Source organism: Cyanistes caeruleus, chromosome 29 (assembly GCF_971803275.1).
Source record: "Cyanistes caeruleus chromosome 29, bCyaCae1.hap1.1, whole genome shotgun sequence".
Classification (NCBI taxonomy): domain Eukaryota; kingdom Metazoa; phylum Chordata; class Aves; order Passeriformes; family Paridae; genus Cyanistes; species Cyanistes caeruleus.
The window spans coordinates 2041556-2060200 of NC_141729.1; the positions used below are offsets into that span (position 1 = coordinate 2041556).

An 18645-nucleotide genomic window follows, 5' to 3' on the forward strand; every position below is an offset into this window, starting at 1 on the left:
AGCTCCTGGGGAGGAGAAGCTGATTTGTATCTCAGAGAAGGATTTCCTGGGAACTTCCTGGCTTGGGATGTGTCACCATGAGCTGCCACTGCCACCCTCAGCTGTCATTTACTGAGGTGGCACAGCCAGTGCCACCCTGCTGGGCTGGGACAGATGAGTGCCACAGATCAGTGCCACCCTGCTGGGCTGGGACAGATGAGTGCCACCACTGCCGTGTGTGACAGAGCAGTGCCACCCTGTCCTGTCGCAGGTCCCTGCCCTCACTGCTCACTCGGACAGCAGTGCCAGCATCCCTGTCTGTTCCTGAGATCCTGGAAATCTTTGTGCCCGGAGCAGGGATTGGGAGGAAAACTGCCCGTGGGGTGCAGAGGGCAGAGGAGGGGAGAGCTCTGCCAGGGATATCCTGAGTGGGAAAGGACCCAGACGCCCCAAAATCCCACCCTGGGCATCCCTGGGAACGGTGTCCAACACTCCTGGAGCTCCGGCAGCCTCGGCCCGTGCCATTCCCTGGGAGCTGTCCCGGTGTTTATTCCAGAACCTTCCCTGCTCTCCAGCCCGCCCTTGCCCTGAGCCAGCTCCATGCTTTTCCTCTGCTGGAATCCCGAATTCCCGAGGGTAGGCGCTGCTCCATGCGCCGGCCGCTGGTGCCATCTACCCTCGCTCCCTGGAACAGCGGCGCTGCGGGCGGCGGCACTAATGAGGCTTCATTAATTAAATCGGGCAAAGGCCGGGACACGGGGACAAGGAGCGAGCCCGGGCTGTGTCTTCCAGGGAATATCGGCTCCTTGTTGAGGAGGGCTCGGGACACGTCCTGCTCTCCCCGGGCTCGGCAGAACCGGCTCGGGGTGATGGATCTGGGCTCGGGAATCCCGGGATGATGGATCCGGGCTCAGCAGAAGTTTCAGAGTACAAAACTTCCACGTTTGTACAGGATTTTTAGATGGGTTTTTTCCCTTTTTTTCCTCTGGAAAAGGAATTTTGCAGTGGACAGTAAATGCCAGTTTTGCACCAGCTCAGGGCAGGGAGGAGTGATTGGTTTGGGGTCATCTCTGAGCTGTGACTCAGCGCCTGGGCAGGGAAATCAAGCGTCTTTTATGCAGAAATCACAATAAATTTCTGTGCTCATTTGCATTGAGGACCCTCAAATCTGACTGAAATGATTATTTCCCCCCTTCAACCCTCTCACTAATTCCCAGTGACTCACCCTGTGGATCCACACGTTCTCCCAGCTCCGAGGGGCAGAGCCAGGTCCCACCCGAGTGGAATCCAGAGGGATTTGGCTCCAGAGGGAAGAGCAGCCGGGTTTGGGAGCAGGGAGCGACTGCAGGAGCAGAGGGAGCTCAGACCCCTCTTGCTCCTGACAGCGAATCCCAGACTGGCTGGGGAAGGGATCTGGGAATTCCGCAGCAAGCACAAGATCAGCAGCAGGTGAAGAGGAGAGAGGAGAGGGAGGAAGATTTCAGCAAAGGCTGCCCAGCCCCGGAGGTGAGTGTGGGCTCCCAGGAGCAGCGGTGGGAGGCCAGAGGGAAAATCCAAACTCTGTCAGCAGAGACCTGGAAAGGACTGAGAGCTTCCAGCACTTTTCCTGTGCTGACAGTGGGACTGGATTGCAGCTGGGGCTTCAGAGATGCTGTGGGAGCAGGGAAAACGGGAAAACATGCTCTGGATGCTGATGGTGAGCAAATGAGAAACCTCGGCAGGACCGGATAAACGGGGAAGCCATGGATGGGTTTTACCCCTCTGCAGGAGGAGCCGGGCAGGACGTGCTCAATGCAACCAGCTGGGCAGAACAGAGCCACTCCCTGCTGTCCCTGGCCTTCCTCATCCTCTCCACGCTGCTGGGGAACGCCCTGGTGTGCGTGGCCGTGCTCAGGTTCCCACAGCTGTGCTCCAAGGTCACCAACCTGTTCATGCTCTCCTTGGCTCTGTCTGACCTGCTGCTGGCTGTGCTGGTGATGCCCTGGAGAGCGGCCACTGACGTGCTGGGCTCCTGGCCCTTCGGGGCTTTCTGTGACCTTTGGGTGGCTTTTGACATCATGTGCTGCACGGCCTCCATCCTCCACCTGTGCCTCATCAGCCTCGAGTGCTACTGGGCCATCACCGACCCTTTCTGCCACCAGAGGAGGGTGACACAGCGCATGGCCTCGGTCACCATTGGGGTGGCTTGGCTGCTGTCCCTGCTCATCTCCTTGGTCCCCGTGCAGCTGCGGTGGCACGAGGAGCCCCTGAGCTGGGAGCAGCTGGGATTGAACAGCTCTGTGGAGGAGGGGAGCTGTGATTCCAGCCTCAGCAGAACCTACACCATCTCCTCATCCCTCATCAGCTTCTACATCCCCGTTGCCATCATGCTGGTCACCTACGGCCGCCTCTTCCTCATCGCCCGGCGCCAGCTCCGCGGGGATCTCCTCCCTGGAGAGACTGCCTGGACAAGCCTGGAGCTGCCCTCGGGAAACCTCCCCGAAAAACTCCCTCAAGAAGGAGACCAAGGTGCTCCAGACCCTCTCCATCATCATGGGCGTCTTCGTGTGCTGCTGGCTGTCCTTCTTTGTGCTCAGCTGCCTGCTGCCCTTCTGCGACACCGAGCCGGGTGGCCTGGGAGCGCTGCCGTGCGTCAGCAGGACCGTGCTCAGCACCTTCATCTGGCTGGGCTGGGCCAACTCTGCCCTCAACCCCATCATCTACGCCTTCAACGTGGAATTCCGCAGCGCTTTCGCCTCCCTGCTGGGCTGGGGCCGCCTCTGACCCGGCAGTGCCATGGAAGCAGTGACCTTCAGCAAGGAGCTGGTGTCCTTCCACCGCGACACCGCCGGCCACAGGGCTCTGGAGACCCCCAGGCACCCCCAGCTACTGCCCCATGCTGTGCCGCAGGTGGAAAACCACGAGGTGACCTTGGAGAGGGTTTCTCCGGGCTCCTCTCCCTGTCAGGAGCCCTTTCCTGAGTGCGGAAGCCCCATCCAGCCAGGGAGGATTCCCCCGCCCTCCCACAGCGCCTTCCACTAAGCCTGGGGTGGGAAAGGAGTGGTGGGAAGGTCTCCAGCAGAGAGGGAAGCTGGAACATTCCTGTCACTGCCCGTTCTCTGAGGAGCTGAGAATAATGAGGGAGTTTCACCCTGATTGCATCACCGAGTGTGGAATAGCCAGAGTGGTTTTCCAGGTGTCTCCAGCCTTGTTTTTGTAACTGAATTTCGGTCCCAGCCTGGGTGGGCAGCAGGGATTTGTGTTGCTGCTTTCTCCAGTTCACCCATGGAGAAAAAAACCTCACTTTCTGCAAAAGATGGAAATGGAAGGGCTGGAATTCAACTTTACCAGTGACTTCAGCTGAGAGAGCAGAGATGGTTCAGTTTCCTGAGCCCCGCTCCATGGTCAGGAAGTGAAAACCCTGTGGCTGCAGGGAGAGGCGGCTTTGGCCACTGCCCTTGTCCTGTGGCCACCAGCCCGAGGCTGCTGGATGGGCACTGGCCAAATCCAACTGGACACTGGCCAAATCCAACTGGACACTGGCCAAATCCAACTGGACACTGGCCTGGGGCTGCTGGCAGAACTGGTCAATCCTGCCTGGAGCTCTGTGAGGCGATGCTGGGCTGTGTGGCACCTCCAGCCGTGGAAAGCCAGTGGCCTGTGTGGAAAGGAGGTGCTGGATTTGCCAGGATAACTCTCCTGGCCTCACCCCTGTCTGTTCCAGTCCCCAGGAGCTAAATGGATGTTCCAGGATAACTCCCCTGGGCTCACCCGGGGCTCTCCCTGTGCTCAGGAACTCATCCTGCAGGTCTGGCCACCTTCCCTGGAGACCTGGGACTGTGTTTGGGAGCAGCTCCATGTCTGGAGCTGTTGCAGGATGGATTTGGAGCCTCCTCGAGCTGGGATCGCCCAGCTGAGGGCTCTGAGCAGGGGTCAAAGCCATGTTTTAGCCCCTGGATGTTTGGAATCTTTGGGAATGAGGGTGTTGGAGCCCTCCAGAGGGCATTGTCCAGGTTTCTGCTCCTCCAGCCCACTCTGCACCCCCAGATCCTCCTGTTGTGAGGCTCTTCCTTTTTTGCTTTATTCTCCTGCCAATTCCCTTCCTCCTCCATTTCATTACGGATCCTTCTGTCCTCGGAGCTGCCTGGTCTCAGCGATAAAGGCTCCTCAGAACCTCTGCTCGCTCGCCAATTGACTTCTGGAAGTTTCTGTGTGACCGGAGGGGTCAGGAGCTGCTCCTGGTGCTCTGTTCCAGCCCTGGCGGTGACCTTGGGAAGGAATTTTCATCCCTGCCCGATTAAACATCCCTGTGAATCCCTCAGGGGGATCCTCAGCTCTCCAGTGCTGCAGGAAAGCGTCTCCCCCTACTCGGCGAACAGGGGGAGTTCTAATTAATTACAGGGGAAGCACTAATAACAGAGTGCTGCTAATGATGAAACAGAGCCCAGTTCCAGCGGGATCAGCGTGGGAGCTCTCCCAGACTCCGGGATTTTTCCAGGGAAGCACTGACAGGACTCAACAGCACCCATGACACCCCCCTGTGGGACAGCCAGGAGGATCTGGGCTCAAGCCAAAACAATCTTGGGGTTTTGAAGCCTAATTTACAGAAGGGAATAGTGGTCTGAGATGGGGACGATCGCCTGGAACCCCCCAAGTGACTGATTTAATCTGAATGCTGCCATAATGTTTATAATTAATGTTTATAATTAAACTCTGGGTGTTGTGGGGTGCTTGGAGCTCCTGCCTTGGCCGCAGGAGGGAACTGGAGTGCCCAACTTTTCCCAAAACTGTTTTGGAAGAGTTTCCTGGTACTTGTGGAAAAATTCTGGGGCTTTATCCAGGGTGGTTTGGAAAGGGATTGGAGGAAAACAGCCAGCTTGGTGTGTCTGTGGTGCCCCTGAACAAAGAGGCTGAATGTCCCTTTTTTGTGTCCTACTATTACCCGTATTTCATAATTGAATTGTTTAATTTAATGAATATATTTAGTGATTGTTGCATTTTCCTGCAGCAACTCTCTCCAGCCCCCCGGGCCTGGCAGCAGAAGGGACAAGGTGGTGGCAGAGCCCAACCCTGGCAGGGGAAGAAATAAATCCCAGATATTCCTGTAGGCAGACTGGGAAATGGCTCCAAACTGTTCCTTGTTTTCCTGGCTGCAGAATGCGTCTCCTTTTCCCATTTTTTCCTGCACAGGAATTCCACCAGGAAGTGTCTTCCTCCTTTTCCTCCTCCTCTTCTTCCTTCTCCCATCCCAAATTCCACACTCGGGTGAGTGAATTGGGGCAGGATTTGTGCCTGACCCTGCTTTGTAATCTCAAAAAAAAACCTCAGGTCACTTCCCGGAGCTCTGGAGGTGCCAGGGGTGACCTGGGGACAGGTTCTGGGATTTTGGGGTGAGGAGCAGAGGGACCCGAGTAAGGAGATAGTTGCAAAAGGGAAGGGAGGAAAAGCATCAAATCCACGTGGAATTCAGCAGCTAGAGGGGAAAAAAATTGAGGTTCCTCCTAACCCAAACGATTCCGTGATTTTAATGTGTTAGGCTGGGAGAGTGTGGGAATTAACCCCGCACAGGTGATTTGTGCAGATGTGGAATTGTGGAATATCCCAGCTGGAATTGCAAGGGGACAGCCTGGGATAGGGAATGACTGCTGTCCTTAAAGCGATTTTTCAGCAAGAAAAAATCAGGAATTTTAGGAGGAATTGATTTAAACAGAGAAAGGGGAAAATGAGCACAGGGGAGGGAGATGGGATGTGGCTGCTGGGGGTTGGTGCCTGGTTGCTTCCAGGCTGGAAAGCTGCTCCTCTCATCAGGGAAATGGTTTCCCTGAGGATGGTTTTCCAGGGAAGCCGAGGCCGGGATGGTTTCTAAGGAAAGCCGAGGCCAGGATGGTTTTCCAGGGAAGCTGAGGCCGGGATGGTTTCCCGGGAAAGCCGAGGCCGGGATGGTTTCCCAGGGAAGCCGAGGCCGGGATGGTTTCTAAGGAAAGCCGAGGCCAGGATGGTTTTCCAGGGAAGCCAAGGCTGGGATGGTTTCCCACCGGGATGGTTTTCCAGGGAAGCCGAGGCCGGGATGGTTTCTAAGGAAAGCCGAAGCCGGGATGGTTTTCCAGGGAAGCCGAGGCCGGGATGGTTTCCCAGGGAAGCCAAGGCCGGGATGGTTTCCCAGGGAAGCCGAGGCCGGGATGGTTTCCCAGGGAAGCCGAGGCTGGGATGGTTTTCCAGGGAAGCCGAGGCCGGGATGGTTTCTAAGGAAAGCCGAGGCCGGGATGGTTTCCCAGGGAAGCCGAGGCCAGGATGGTTTCTAAGGAAAGCCGAGGCTGGGATGGTTTCCCAGGGAAGCCGAGGCCGGGATGGTTTCTAGGGGAAGCCGAGGCTGGGATGGTTTCCCAGGAAAGCCGAAGCCGGGATGGTTTTCCGGGAAAGCCGAGGCCGGGATGGTTTTCCAGGGAAGCCGAGGCCGGGATGGTTTCCCAGGGAAGCCGAGGCCGGGATGGTTTCCCAGGAAAGCCGAGGCCAGGATGGTTTTCCAGGGAAGCCGAGGCCAGGATGGTTTTCCAGGGAAGCCGAGGCCGGGATGGTTTTCCAGGGAAGCCAAGGCCGGGATGGTTTTCCAGGGAAGCAGCTCCAGGCAGGGTGAAATCAGCCCCGGCTGCCTCGATCCCGGTGGCGATTCTGGAGCGGGGCTGGGAGAGCGGCGCTGGAGCAGGACCGGGAGGCTCGGGGGAGAGCAGGGCCAGGAGCTCCGGCCGGCACCGGCGTGGGGATGGCTCGGATGGAGCTGGGACGGGGAGCGAGAACCGGGATCGAGCGGGACAGAACCGGGATCGATCAGGACAGAACCGGGATCGAGGGGGACAGAACCGGGATCGAGGGGGACAGAACCGGGATCGATCGGGACAGAACCGGGATCGAGGGGGACAGAACCGGGATCGATCGGGACAGAACCGGGATCGAGCGGGACAGAACCGGGATGGGGGAGAAAAGCCAGGACACGGCGAGAGGAGCCCAGAGCGAGCGGGACGAGCCGGGAGCGGGACGGAAAAGCTCCGGATCAGCGGGGAAGAGCTGGAACGGGGCGGAACGGTCCAGGACAGAGCGGGACGAGCCGGGATCGAGGAGGAGGAGCCGGGATCGAGGGGGAGGAGCCGGGATCGAGGGGGAGGAGCCGGGATCCAGGAGGAGGAGCCGGGATCGAGGGGGAGGAGCCGGGATCCAGGAGGAGGAGCCGGGATCGAGGAGGAGGAGCCGGCTCCGGGCGCAGGCGCTGCGGCGGCATCCGCTCCCCGGCCGGGCCTGGCGGTGAGGACGGGGGGGCCCGGCCGGAGCCGGGGGGACCCCGGGGTGCGGGAGTGGGGGTGCGGTGGGGCCGGGGATGGGAGCGATGGGGGCCTCGGGGGTGGGGGCAGTGATGCTAATGACGATGATGATGATGATGATGATGATGATGATGGGGACTGGAGGCGGCACGTGGCGCTGGGGGGACAGCGGGAAGAGAGGGGATGCAGAGATCATCTGGGATGGGGGTGCCCGGGGGATAGAGGGGTGCAGAGAAGCTGGGAATGGGCAGGACAGGGAGATTTGGGGATGGCTGGGGATGGGGGATTTTGGGGTGGGGGATAACGAGGTGCACACGGGGCCAGCACGGGGGAGCGGCTGAGATTTGTAGGGGGCGTTGGGCATCCATGGGCGGGGGTTTGCGGCTGTCCCGCGTGTGTCCCTGGCCCCCCCAAAATGTGTCCCTGTCCCCACCACGTGTGTCCCTGTCCCCCCAGGAGTGTTCCTAATCCCCCCAGGAGTGTCCCTGTCCCCACCACGGGTGTCCCTGTCCCCCCCAGGTGTGTCCCTGTCCCCCAGGAGTGTCCCTGTGCCCCCCACGTGTGTCCCTGTCCCCCCCAGGTGTGTCCCTGTGCCCCCCAGGTGTGTCCCTGTCCCCCCAGGAGTATTCCTAATCCCCCCAGGAGTGTCCCTGTCCCCCGAATGTGCCCCTGTCCCCTCCAGGTGTGTTCCTGTCCCCTCCAGGTGTGTCCCTGGCCCTGCCACGTGTGTTTCTGTTCCCTAGAGTGTTCCTGTCCTGCAGGAATGTCCCTGTCCCCCCCACCTGTGTCCCTGTCTCCTCCACGTGTGCCCCTGTCCCTTCCACGTGTGTCCCTGTCCCTTCCACGTGTGTCCCTGTCCCCCCCCACGTGTGTCCCTGTCCCCCAGGAGTGTCCCTGTCCCCCAGGAGTGTCCCTGTGCCCCCCCAGGAGTGTCCCTGTCTCCCCCCACGTGTGTCCCTGTCCCCCAGGAGTGTCCCTGTCCCCTCCAGGCTCCTTGCTGCTCTCCATGGACGGTGTTTTCCTGTCTCCCAGCGAGGATGAGTTCGTGGGCAGGATCGTGGAGGAGCTGGAGCAGTTCCTGCTGCAGGGGCAGCACCAGCGGTGGGTCCTGGCCTGGAGGGAGCCCCTGGCAGCTGCAGGGACACGCTGGGACTGCAGCTCAGGCTTTGCTTCGTTTTCCTGGGGTGAAAGCAGCAGCATTTGGGGTCTGCCTGGGGAGCTCCCTGTACTGGGCTCGGTGTGGGATCCCTTCCTCCGGCCACACCTTCAGGCAGTGTTTTGTGGCTTTTACTGTTCAGCCTGGTTGCACCTGGATCTGCTCCCAGCCCAGGAGCTGACCCTGGGGTGCTGGGCAGGAGCAGGGGCAGTGCTGAGCTCAGCTCCCTGCCAGCAGGCTGTGACCATCAGTATTTGTTTCAGTGCTTTTTTATTTTATTTTAAAACATTTGGCAGAGGAATTCCCTGTGCAGCTGTCAAACACTTGGGGACAAATGACAGCAGTGACACTGAACGTGGGGTTTGTTTATCCAGTCTTGGGTTATTCCTGGTTTCTGGAGTGGGACTGGAGGAAGGGGATCAGTAGCAGCTTTCTGCTGGTGCTTCCCAGCCTTTCCCATATGGATACAGCAGGAATGCGAGTCCAGGCCTTGGGGTCAGGCATTCCCAGCCTCGCCTTGCTCTGTTTTATGTGTAAAATGTGTCTGGCTGCAAATCTGGGAAGGGATTTGTGCTCTTCAATAACATCAAATCCTGCTCGGCTGTTTTTTCTGATTTAAATCCCATGCTGGGAATGACTTGGGGACGAGGTGGTTTGATTTTTCCAGCATTCCCATCCCTTCCTGCACGTTTCTGATGCCCTGAGCCGTGTCTCCTTTCAGGGTGCTCCTGTTCCCGCCCCTGCCCAGCCGCCTCAGGTACCTGATCCATCGCACCGTGGAAAACATGGAATTGTTGAGCAGCTTCTCGGTGGGAGAGGGCTGGAGGAGGAGGACAGTCATTTGTCACTCGGCCGTCAGGTGAGCTGTGCTCCCCTGCCTTGGGGCTGACAACGGCCATGGAATCCTGGAATGGTTTGGGAGGGACCCAAAACTCCCAGTGCCACCCTTTGTTATCTTCTGGGGTCACCTCCCACTGTCCCAGGCTGTTCCAGGCCCTGTCCAGCCGGGCCTTGGGCACTTCCAGATGCTCTGGGAATTCCATCCCAGCCAGGAATTTCATCCCAATATCCCATCCATCTCTGCCCTCTGGCAGCGGGAGCCATTCCCTGTGTCCTGTCCCTCTATCCCTTGTCCCCAGTCCCTCTCCAGCTCTCCTGGAGCCCCTTCAGGCCCTGCAAGGGGCTCTGAGCTCTCCCTGGAGCTTTCCCTTCTCCAGGTGAACATTCCCAGCTCTCTCAGCCCTTGCATCAAGCATGAAGTCACCGTTTCCCATTTAAGGTCTCCAATACCGACAGCACTTCCCAGATCCTACAGAACAAATTCCCTTTGTGAATTTGATGCTTCTCCTCCTTTTCCACCCCCCATCCCTGGGCTTCCTCCGCTCACCTCTCCTCATCCTCTCCTTCCCAGGCTTCCCACCGAGACCACGAGTGACCAAAAACCGGGGGCCAACCCTCGGCCGCAGCGGCCGGCACAGCCCTGGGGCCGGGGGGGGCGGGGGGCCCGGCCACGCCACCCCGGGGACACCCACGGTGACAATTCCCGCGCTGCCGTGGGCTCGGGCAGGATCACCAGGCCGCCCAGGAGGAAGCCAGACAAAGCCCTGTACGTGCCCAAAGGGATCCGGAAAAAGGCGAATTGGAGGGAGCGGGAGAGCCCCGGGGCGGAGCAGGATGGGGACGCCGCTCCAGGAGGTGAAAACTGCCCCAAAAATTCTGTCGGGGTCGCCCAGCAGGAGGTGGGCAAGGATGGAGGCAGCCCTGGGAAGCAGCAGGAGCCTGAGGAGGAGAATGTTCCAGAAAAAGGTGGCACCGAGCTTCCTCTGTGTGAGGAAGAGGAGGCATCCCTAGGGAATAGCCAGGATTCCTGCGAGCAGGAATGTCGGGATAAAGACTGTTCCCATTCCCTGTCTTCTGGACACAACAAACACCCACCCGAGGAGCGAGAGTCGGGCCCTGCCAACACAGCCATTCCAGAAGGCAGCCAATTCCAAGAGGAAAACCCTCAGAGCTGCGATTCCGGAGGGTCGGAGCATGGGAAAGGCTCCTTCCCTTTGGAAAACCACGGTGGCAGCCAGACAGAGCTGGCTGTGGTAGAGTCCCCGGTGCTGGAAATCCAGAGCCTGGAGAGCAGCAGGAACGAATCCCCTCCTGGAGACCGGGATTCCAGGAGCACCAAGGAGGGAGGCTGGAGCTTTTCCATGCTGGAGAGCCCCGGCACTGCCCAGGGGGAGCAGAAACCTCTCCAGAATGTTCCAGAACTTCCAGCGTTCCAGAAGGTTGTGGGAGGCCCAGGTGAGGCCCTGGCTGCTCCTGAGCCGCTCCGTGGTGGCGATGCCGGCGCTCTGGTGCAGATCCAAGGCAGGATGGAGGAGGAGCAGGAGGACAAGGAGCACTCAGATGTGGCCGAGGCACTGTGGAAGGGCCTGGATTTGGCTGCAGGGAACAGAGAGGGGACGAGGCAGAGCGGCCTCGAGGACGACTGCACAGCAGAGCTCCTGGCAGAGGTGATTGGAGGAAAAATCGGGAAAAGAGGGGAAGGAATCAGTGCCTGGGAGGAGATTGCACGTCCTGGGTGGTGCAGAGCTGGGTTGGAGTGGCCGAGGTGAGGACTGGGCTCTGAGGGGGTGAAACTCAACCCTGGCTCATTGCTTTAATTTTTAATTCCTGCTTTGGATCTTCCCCAGATTGTTGGGAATTTGACAGTGAAGGACATCAACATCGAGAGGATCAGCGTGGATTATTGCGGCTACGGAGAGGCCCAGATCTGTGAGGGGGACTTGGGCCACGTCACCGAGATCTACGACTTCCCCTCATCCCTGAGAACCGAGGACCTGATGGGAATATTCTCTGATTTCCAGTGAGTGATGCCCCGGGACCCTCAGCAGGCCAGGGAGCAGAGTCAGCCTGGGATTGGCAACAAAATTTGTGAATAAGTTTCTCCTTCCCCTCCTGGTGTGCCTCAGAGGGGCTGTTCCTGCAGTTTAGGCCAGGTTTAAAGCCTGGCTTTAACCCCCTGGTATCCACAGCCAGGCCCGGCCTGGCTTCACCCAGGTGCTTTGTAGATGTTTTTGTGGTTCCTGAGTGAAAACATCAGAGTTTCCAAGGAAAAGGATCCTTGTTTTATCCTGGGGATAAAACTGGGAAATCCAGGGAATGAGGTTGGATTGGAGGCAGAACCAAGGGCTGGGCCCAGCTCTGAGTTCCTCTCACTCCTGTAAAAGGCACCTTTCCCTGTTTTCCTCTCCTGGGATAATTCCTGGATTAGATACAGAAATTTCCTCTACAGATCTCTTCAATTAAACCAAATAATTACATTTAAAAATTATATTTAAATTATTATTTAAAACTATATTTAAAATAATTCATCTGTGAAGGCAGAGCTGGGTCCAGCTCTGAGTCCTCCCTCCCTCCCTCCTTCCCTCCCTCCCTCCCTCCCTGCCTTCCTGCCTTCCCTCCTTCCCTCCTTCCTTCCCTCCTTCCCCCTCTCCTGGGATAATTCCTGGATTAAATATGTAAATTCCCTCTACAGATCTCTTCAATTAAACCAAATAATTACATTTTTAAATTATATTATTATTTAAAACGATATTTTAAATAATTCTTTGGTGAGAGCAGAGCTGGGTCCAGGTCTGAGTTCTTCCCCTGTTTTTCTCCTCCTCTCTCAGGATAATTCCTGGATTAGATATAAAAAATTCCCTCTACAAATCCCTTAAATTAAACCAAATAAATTCTGTTTTAAAATTCTCTTTAAATCATTCCTTAAAACTGTATTTTAAATAATTCTTCCTGTACTGGGGATGCTTCCTCACATTTATTTTCCCATTCTCTGGGAGTGAAGCAGAGCTGGAAAAGGATGGATCCAGCGGAACAGTGGATTGGAATTCTTGTGCTGCAGGAAAGCTTTGAATTCCTGCTGCCAAATTCCCATTTTCCACTGACCCTTTATGAGATTTTTCACCCCAAACCCACTTCATCAATCCCTTGTTTTTTATTGTTCTGCCTAGGAAACACTTCAAAAATGACAATATTTTGGTGCTGGAAGCCAATCCCTGAAACTTGAGGTTGGGTTTGGGAGGAAAAGGAGAATTTTAGGGTAATTTCACATTGTGGCATTGAAAAGGGCACATTTAATGTCCTTTTTCCCTTCTTTTCCTGCCCTTTTCCCTCATTTAAAATGGGAATAATGCTTTGGGAAACACCAGCTGTCCCCATAAAACACTGAAAACCTTTCCTGGGGCTGCTGGGTTTTACTGGGGCTTCATTTTTCTTGACATTAATTCAAATTATCCTTGTTTCTTGCAGCGAGAGCGGCTTCAAAATCCAGTGGGTGGATGATACCCACGCCCTGGGAATCTTTTCCAGCCTCTCCACAGGTATTTGGGGTGGGATTGATGCATCCCAGAGCTCCCAGCCCCTTCTCAATGCTCAGAACTGAGTTTGCAGAGAGATTTTGTTTGGCTTCTCCCTTTATTTTTTTTTTTTTTCTGTTCCTTTCCATCCTGGAAAGGTTTTGGGAAGCTGAAATTTCCAGGATGGGAAAACTTCTAAATTTTTTAATTAAATTTTTTTTGTTTTTAATTTAATTGCCTTGGATGTACCTGGATGCGCTCTTAGACATTACAAATAATGATAATAAACTGGTTTTTCCACTTATTTTTTCCCACTTTTTTGGCTTTTATAACCAGAAAAAAAATTCCTACAAGCATCCAGTCCCCTGCCAGGGACATTGGGAGTGGGATGGCACCAAAACTCTGGGGAAACTCATTTTTTTGAGGAATAAACGCCCCAAATTCAGCTCAGAGCCAGCCCTGGAGGGGTTTCCATCCTCCTGTATCCCAACAACTTCTGCTCTGTTTTTTGGGATTTCCTCTAAAAGTGCCAAGACTCTTTTAAAAGAACAATTTTTTCTATTTTTTGAATTCTTCCTGCAGTGCCCAGCATGACTTCAGCTGCTTTAATCCAACTTTTGAGCAAACACTGGAATTACTGAGCGTTCTTGCACCACAATTTGATTTTTTTGGGGTATTAATCCCAGCTTTTCCTGTTCCTTGCAGCATCCCAAGCCCTGGGCCGCCGTTATCCCTGCCTGAAGATCCGGCCCCTGATCCACGCCACCAAACAATCCAAGATCAAGGCCCTGCAGAGACCAAGTAAGGCCAAATTCCCTAAAATCCATCCCCCATTCCTTTGCTTTCCCAGTCCTGATGGGCACAGATGACAAATTCATATCCAAATTCATAATTCATATTTTTCTGCTTTCTTGGGTTTTTGATGGATCTCTTGGCTGTGGAATTTTGCTGGAATTCAGATTAAATTTTTTTTTAATTTTTGTTTTTTGGTGTAATATGCTGCTCATTTGGGGAATTGGAAGGGAAGGGCCATGCTAGAATGGGGATTTTTTTGGAATTTCCCAGGAATTTTCTCTCCCCTCTCACCCTGCACCATCCAAAGGAGACAAACCCAATCTCGTGGTTGGCATAATTTTATTCAGGAAGGAGAAATGGTGAAGCTGAGCCGTGAATAGCAGTTGACTGATTACCAATGATTGATTGATTGATTGATTTCATTGCCTTTCAATCAGATTGATCAGGTCCAGTTGCCACAGGAAAGCAAAGCCACGAACCTCAGCAGCAGCAGAGACCCTGAACCAACAATTCCTGGGATTTTCCAGCTTGCTGCAGTCAGAATCAATTCCAATTTTAACCCTTTCAAGGGACACTGTCACAAATTCCCCAGTTTGCAGCACTGCTGGATTGAAAGGAAACATCCAAAAATTCACTTTATTTGCATCTCCCCTTCATCTGTTTTTTTTCATTTATTCACTCTTCTGAATCTGGTTAAATTAAAAGTAAGAATTAAATATAAGAATTAAACATAAGTTCTGTTGGTATCCAGTTTCAATAGATTTTTTTCCAAATACAAATTTGGATTTTAATTAGCTGACAGTATCTCTTTTTAAATTTTTTAGGTTTTTTTTAATGAATGAAACTTTTGTAAAAACAAGCAGAACCCCCCCAAATCCAAATTACTGTTAATTATTAATTTATCCCTTGTAGATAGAATTGCGGCAATCCAAAAAAATGGAAGGCACTGAACAAGGGGATTCCCAAGTTATCTGAAATACTTAAATATAATTTAAAATGCAGATTTTTTTTTTTTCCTTGCTGTTTTCCAAGGATTTCAGCAGCTGGTTTTGAGGAGTTTCAATTTGGGATCAAGCTTTATGGGTAAATGGATAAATTGCCTGGGTTTCTCACAGGGATGGGATGTTGGGAGTTTTTACAGGAATAATTCCTGGAAGAGGATGGGCAACAATTTTCCACACAGCAGAAAAGACCTGAAACTTTATGGCGACCAAGCAATTCCACTGCAAAACATGGAATTCCATCTTCCTGGAAAAAAAAAAACCCCAACAATTTATTCAGAGACAGAAAGATTTGATGTTCATAAACAAATAAAACAGCAAGAAAAAAAAAAAGCTGATTTTTACGATTTAACCACAAATTTCTCCCTGACCAAGGCCCAGCTGGATAATTTTTTCCCATTTTTCCCATTTTTCCCTAGAACTTCTCCATCTGGGAAAAGAGAGGCCGCAGACGGACACGGCCGTGGCCAGGAGACTCGTGTCCCACGCCCTGGGCTGGAAGCAGAGGCAGCAGGAAGCCACAGGGACTGAAGTTTTCCAACCAGAAGCTTTGGATCAGGAGGAATAATCCCCAAAAAAAACCCAAAAAAGGCTGTAAAGATAAGCATGGCTGTGCTATTAAATGCATGCAGAACAGGCAGTGCCACGGGGCTCTTCCTTTATGGATCGGCACCGGCTTGGAAAAGTTGGGAATGGGAAAGGTTTCTTGTTCAGGAATGAGGTGGTTTATTTATTCCTTATTCCTGCTCTGTTTTCAAAAAAAAAAACCCAAAAAACAAAACAAAAAAACCCCAAAACAAAAAAAAAACAACAAAACAAAGGCATTAAGAGTAAGAAAATTAAAATATTTTTGGCCAAAATTCAACTCTAAGCAAGGGCAGGAGTTCAAAAATCTGTTCCACATTTGTTGTAGCGTTGCTGTTCGGATATCCCAGAGAATTGACAGGCAGTGAATCCAAGTTTTAGGGAATTTTTTCCTGATTTACAGAGTTTCAAGAGCCTGAACTTCCCCATTGTTGAGGAAAGTTGGGATCTTCTCATTTGGGGGAAGAAAAAACTCCAGAATTTGTCTGTGCTGGTGTGCCCAGAGCTGGGTTTAAAATGAACTTCCAACCCCATCCAGGCTCTGCTTGCGCTCCAGTCTGGAATTCTGAGGGAAAAATGGAATTTTCTGGTGGCCAGGAGGTTAAAACCCTTTGCCAGCTGCTGTCTGCACCACAGAGAAATGACAAAAACTCCACAAATATTTCTGCATTTTTAAGCCTCACAACAATCCCTGTGAGGTGGGGTTTTGGGGAAGTTTGCAGCCTGTTGGAATCCCCTGTGGAATCAGCTGGAATTCCAGATGACTTTGGTTGGAGAAAAGGGGGAAAATCCCCAAACTTCCAGGAATTGTGAAGAGAAATACACCAAGGGCTTCTGAAGGGATTTTTGGTTGTTTTTTTTTTCCAGGGAAAAGGTTTTTATTGGAGCTCTCTAGCAAAGTGTGTCCTCAAACAAACAGAGGAGCACTGAGAATTCCCTCAGGAGCAGATCCCTGGGCATGAGAGCCAGGAATTCCCTCTGCAAGGTGCACAAGGATACGACACCCTGGCTAATTCATCCTTTAAAAAAAAAATAAATTGTGTATCCCGGCAAGAGGCGATTCCTGGATGGGCACAGCACCTGTTGGGATGGGAATTTCCAGCCCAGAGGCCTCATCCCTCGGAATCTGCCGAGTTCTGGGTGCTGAGGGCTCACTTCGGGGAGCTTTGGCTCCATGTGAAATTCCATGCGAAATTCCATGTTCTGCGTTTGCTCCCCTCCGGAGTGGCGGTTGTTGGATCTAAGCGTTTCACTGCAGTATTAAATTCAGCTTTACACTGTTCTGCTCGCAAAAAGCTGCTCCTTTTTTTTTCCTTTTTACCTTTTTTCTTCTTCCTTTCCTTGTATTTCCTTGCTGAGCTGGAGTCGAAGCTGAGCACAGGAAGCAGCAGCACGAGCAGAGGCATTGGGACTGGAAAAGAGCTGAAAATTCCCAACTAACACCTTGGAAATGAAGGATAAAGGCAATTTTGGGTGGCTGGGACCCACCTGAGGCGAGGAGTGCTGCAAAGTGCGGGAGAAATCTTTGGAATGGTGAAGAGCTGGAGCTGAGGAGAGCTGGAAGCTCCCACCAGGAGCGGGGCTGGAATTGCAGGAGCACCTAAAAAACTGGGAAGGGAGAGGCTTCTTCAGGAATGATTCACCTGAAATTCAGAGTTTGAGTGAGGCTTGATTTCCTGGGGGTGCAGTGGTTCAGGAAGGGCCGGAGCAGGAGTCCTGGCTTCCTTAAATTAGTGGGAATTCTACCGGGCTGACACGTTGTTATTTGTGAGTCCCCTGAAGTGGTCAAACTTCTGCTCCGTCTCCTCGCTGAAGGAACCACCTGGAGAGGCCACAGGGAGAGCAAGGTGTGAGCTGGAGTAGGGAAAAACACTCGGGAACAGGGAGAGCTCAGGAACATCGGGAAAGCATGGGAAAAACATTCAGGAACATCAGGAGGGCATGGGAAAAACACTTGGGAACACTGGGAGAGGGAAAACCACTCAGGAACACCAGAAGCACATGGGAAAAACACTCAGGAACAGGGAAAGCTGGGGAACATTGGGAAAGCATGGGGAAAACACTTGGGAACAGCAGGAGAGCACCGGAGCAGGGAAAAGTACTTGGGAACACCAGGAGAGGGAAAAACACTCTGGAACACCAGGAGGGCACAGGAAAACAGTTGGGAACACGGGGAGAGCACAGGAAGACACCCAGGAACACTGGGAGAGCACAGGAAAAAATTTGGGAACACTGGGAAAGCACAGGGTGAGCAGGGAAAAGCATTTTGGAACTTGGAAAGTACAGGGAAAAACACTTGGGAACACTGGGAAAGCATGAGGAGAACACTTGGGAACACCAGGAGACCATGGGAAAGCATTTGGGAATACGGGAAAGCACAGGGAAAACACTCAGGAACACAGGGATTGGGTGGAACCAGCACCCTGGAAATGAAGGCCTTAAAGGTTTGGGGTAATTGGGGCTGCCTGGCACAGCCTGGAGGCCCCAGCAGGGCTGAGTTGGGATTTTTTGCGGATTTGCAAGACCGAGATCCCCAAATTTCACCACTTTGGTGCCTAAAACCACAGAACTAAAGCGAGGCCTAGCGAGGCCTGTGAGGGCTCAGTTTGTAACCAAACCCTTGGTTTGCTCAGAACCAAACCAGACCCTCCTTTCTATTGAATTAGGACAAAATGGAAGTTCAACCTTTTGTTTTTAATTACAAATATCTCCCGGCTCAGCTGCAGAACCCATGCAACAGCTGCAATGGGCTTCACTTCCCTCAGCTAGGCCACAGTCTGAAATGTGACACACAAGATGAGAATTTTCTGCTAAAATCCCAACAAAATAATGAGAAAAATCAGTGGTTAAGTGTTTTTGGGGTTTTTTTTCCACTAGGAAAAACATTCCTTGAAGAAGGGAATTTTCAGAGCCAGCTTTATTTGGAGCTGGGAGTTGTGTTAATTCATTTTCTGTGGTAAAACCAGTCCTAAAAAGCCTCCAAGTTGATTCCATATAGAAATGGTTTTGATAATGAACTAAGCCAAATCTAAATTAGTTTGGTTTTAATATTTCTATGGCCAAAAATATGAGAATATTTTACATTTTTTTCCAAGAAAACAAGACATTTCCCTGACATTCCAGGGACATTTTAATTCCTGCCTGGCACAGCGGGCTCTTTTCCAGGCTTTGTTCATTTTCCAAGAGAGGCTTTGTGATCCAAAGAGATCTCAGCTTGGCAAAATAATTTGATTTTTGAGAAGAAGGGATTTCCCAGGCCGATTGTGCCAGCACTGGGATTGCAACAGAGCTTTTCATGAGGGGGAAACACTGAATTCCTGGTGTAAGAGGAATCCTTAGAGCATCCCTGGAGGATTCCCAGCCCTCACCTATATGGCAGTTGTACATCCAGATGCGCTGCCCGTCGTAGCGGCTCCGGCATTTCATGACATTGTTGGAATAATCTGACTCTGCCACCTCGTAGTTGGGGTTGATCACCACCTGGG

General features: G+C 53.0%; 3 protein-coding genes across 6 annotated transcripts in view; 2 read left to right on the top strand and 1 right to left on the bottom strand.

Moving 5' to 3' along the window:
• The first annotated feature begins 1680 nt into the window (after nt 1-1680).
• LOC111938815 (D(1A) dopamine receptor-like) lies at nt 1681-2828 on the top strand. Its single transcript, XM_086865682.1, is given in 2 exon segments — nt 1681-2396; nt 2398-2828. Coding segments are annotated over 2 exon segments (1020 nt in total). The 5' UTR covers nt 1681-1721; the 3' UTR covers nt 2743-2828.
• A 4290-nt stretch (nt 2829-7118) lies between these two features.
• On the top strand, nt 7119-16455 carry R3HCC1 (R3H domain and coiled-coil containing 1). The gene is made up of 8 exons (XM_086865369.1): nt 7119-7254; nt 8261-8372; nt 9149-9286; nt 9839-10934; nt 11115-11287; nt 12733-12803; nt 13485-13580; nt 14995-16455. Exons 2-8 carry the CDS (start codon nt 8278-8280, stop codon nt 15141-15143), a joined length of 1818 nt encoding a protein of 605 aa, XP_086721495.1. The 5' UTR covers nt 7119-7254; nt 8261-8277; the 3' UTR covers nt 15144-16455.
• The window catches only part of LOXL2 (lysyl oxidase like 2), a 51831-nt gene continuing 47082 nt past the window's right edge, over nt 13897-18645 (bottom strand). For 2 of the 4 annotated variants that reach the window (XM_023940728.2, XM_086865372.1), the window contains 3 exons: nt 18529-18640; nt 16907-16982; nt 13897-16768 (listed from right to left, as the gene is read on the bottom strand). In XM_023940728.2, the coding sequence (XP_023796496.1) occupies nt 16597-16768; nt 16907-16982; nt 18529-18640 (360 nt within the window). In that variant the 3' untranslated portion in view covers nt 13897-16596. Of the gene's footprint in view, nt 16769-16810; nt 16983-18528; nt 18641-18645 lie in introns of those variants that run through there. The other 2 variants (XR_015279738.1, XM_086865371.1) reach the window with 2 other exon arrangements.

Coding starts and splice junctions, on each gene's coding strand:
- R3HCC1 (XM_086865369.1), top strand. CDS start 8,278: ATGGACGGTGTTTTCCTGTCTCCCAGCGAGGATGAGTTCGTGGGCAGG. Junction 10,935..11,114: donor CAGCAGAGCTCCTGGCAGAG/GTGATTGGAGGA, acceptor GATCTTCCCCAG/ATTGTTGGGAATTTGACAGT. Junction 12,804..13,484: donor CTTTTCCAGCCTCTCCACAG/GTATTTGGGGTG, acceptor TGTTCCTTGCAG/CATCCCAAGCCCTGGGCCGC.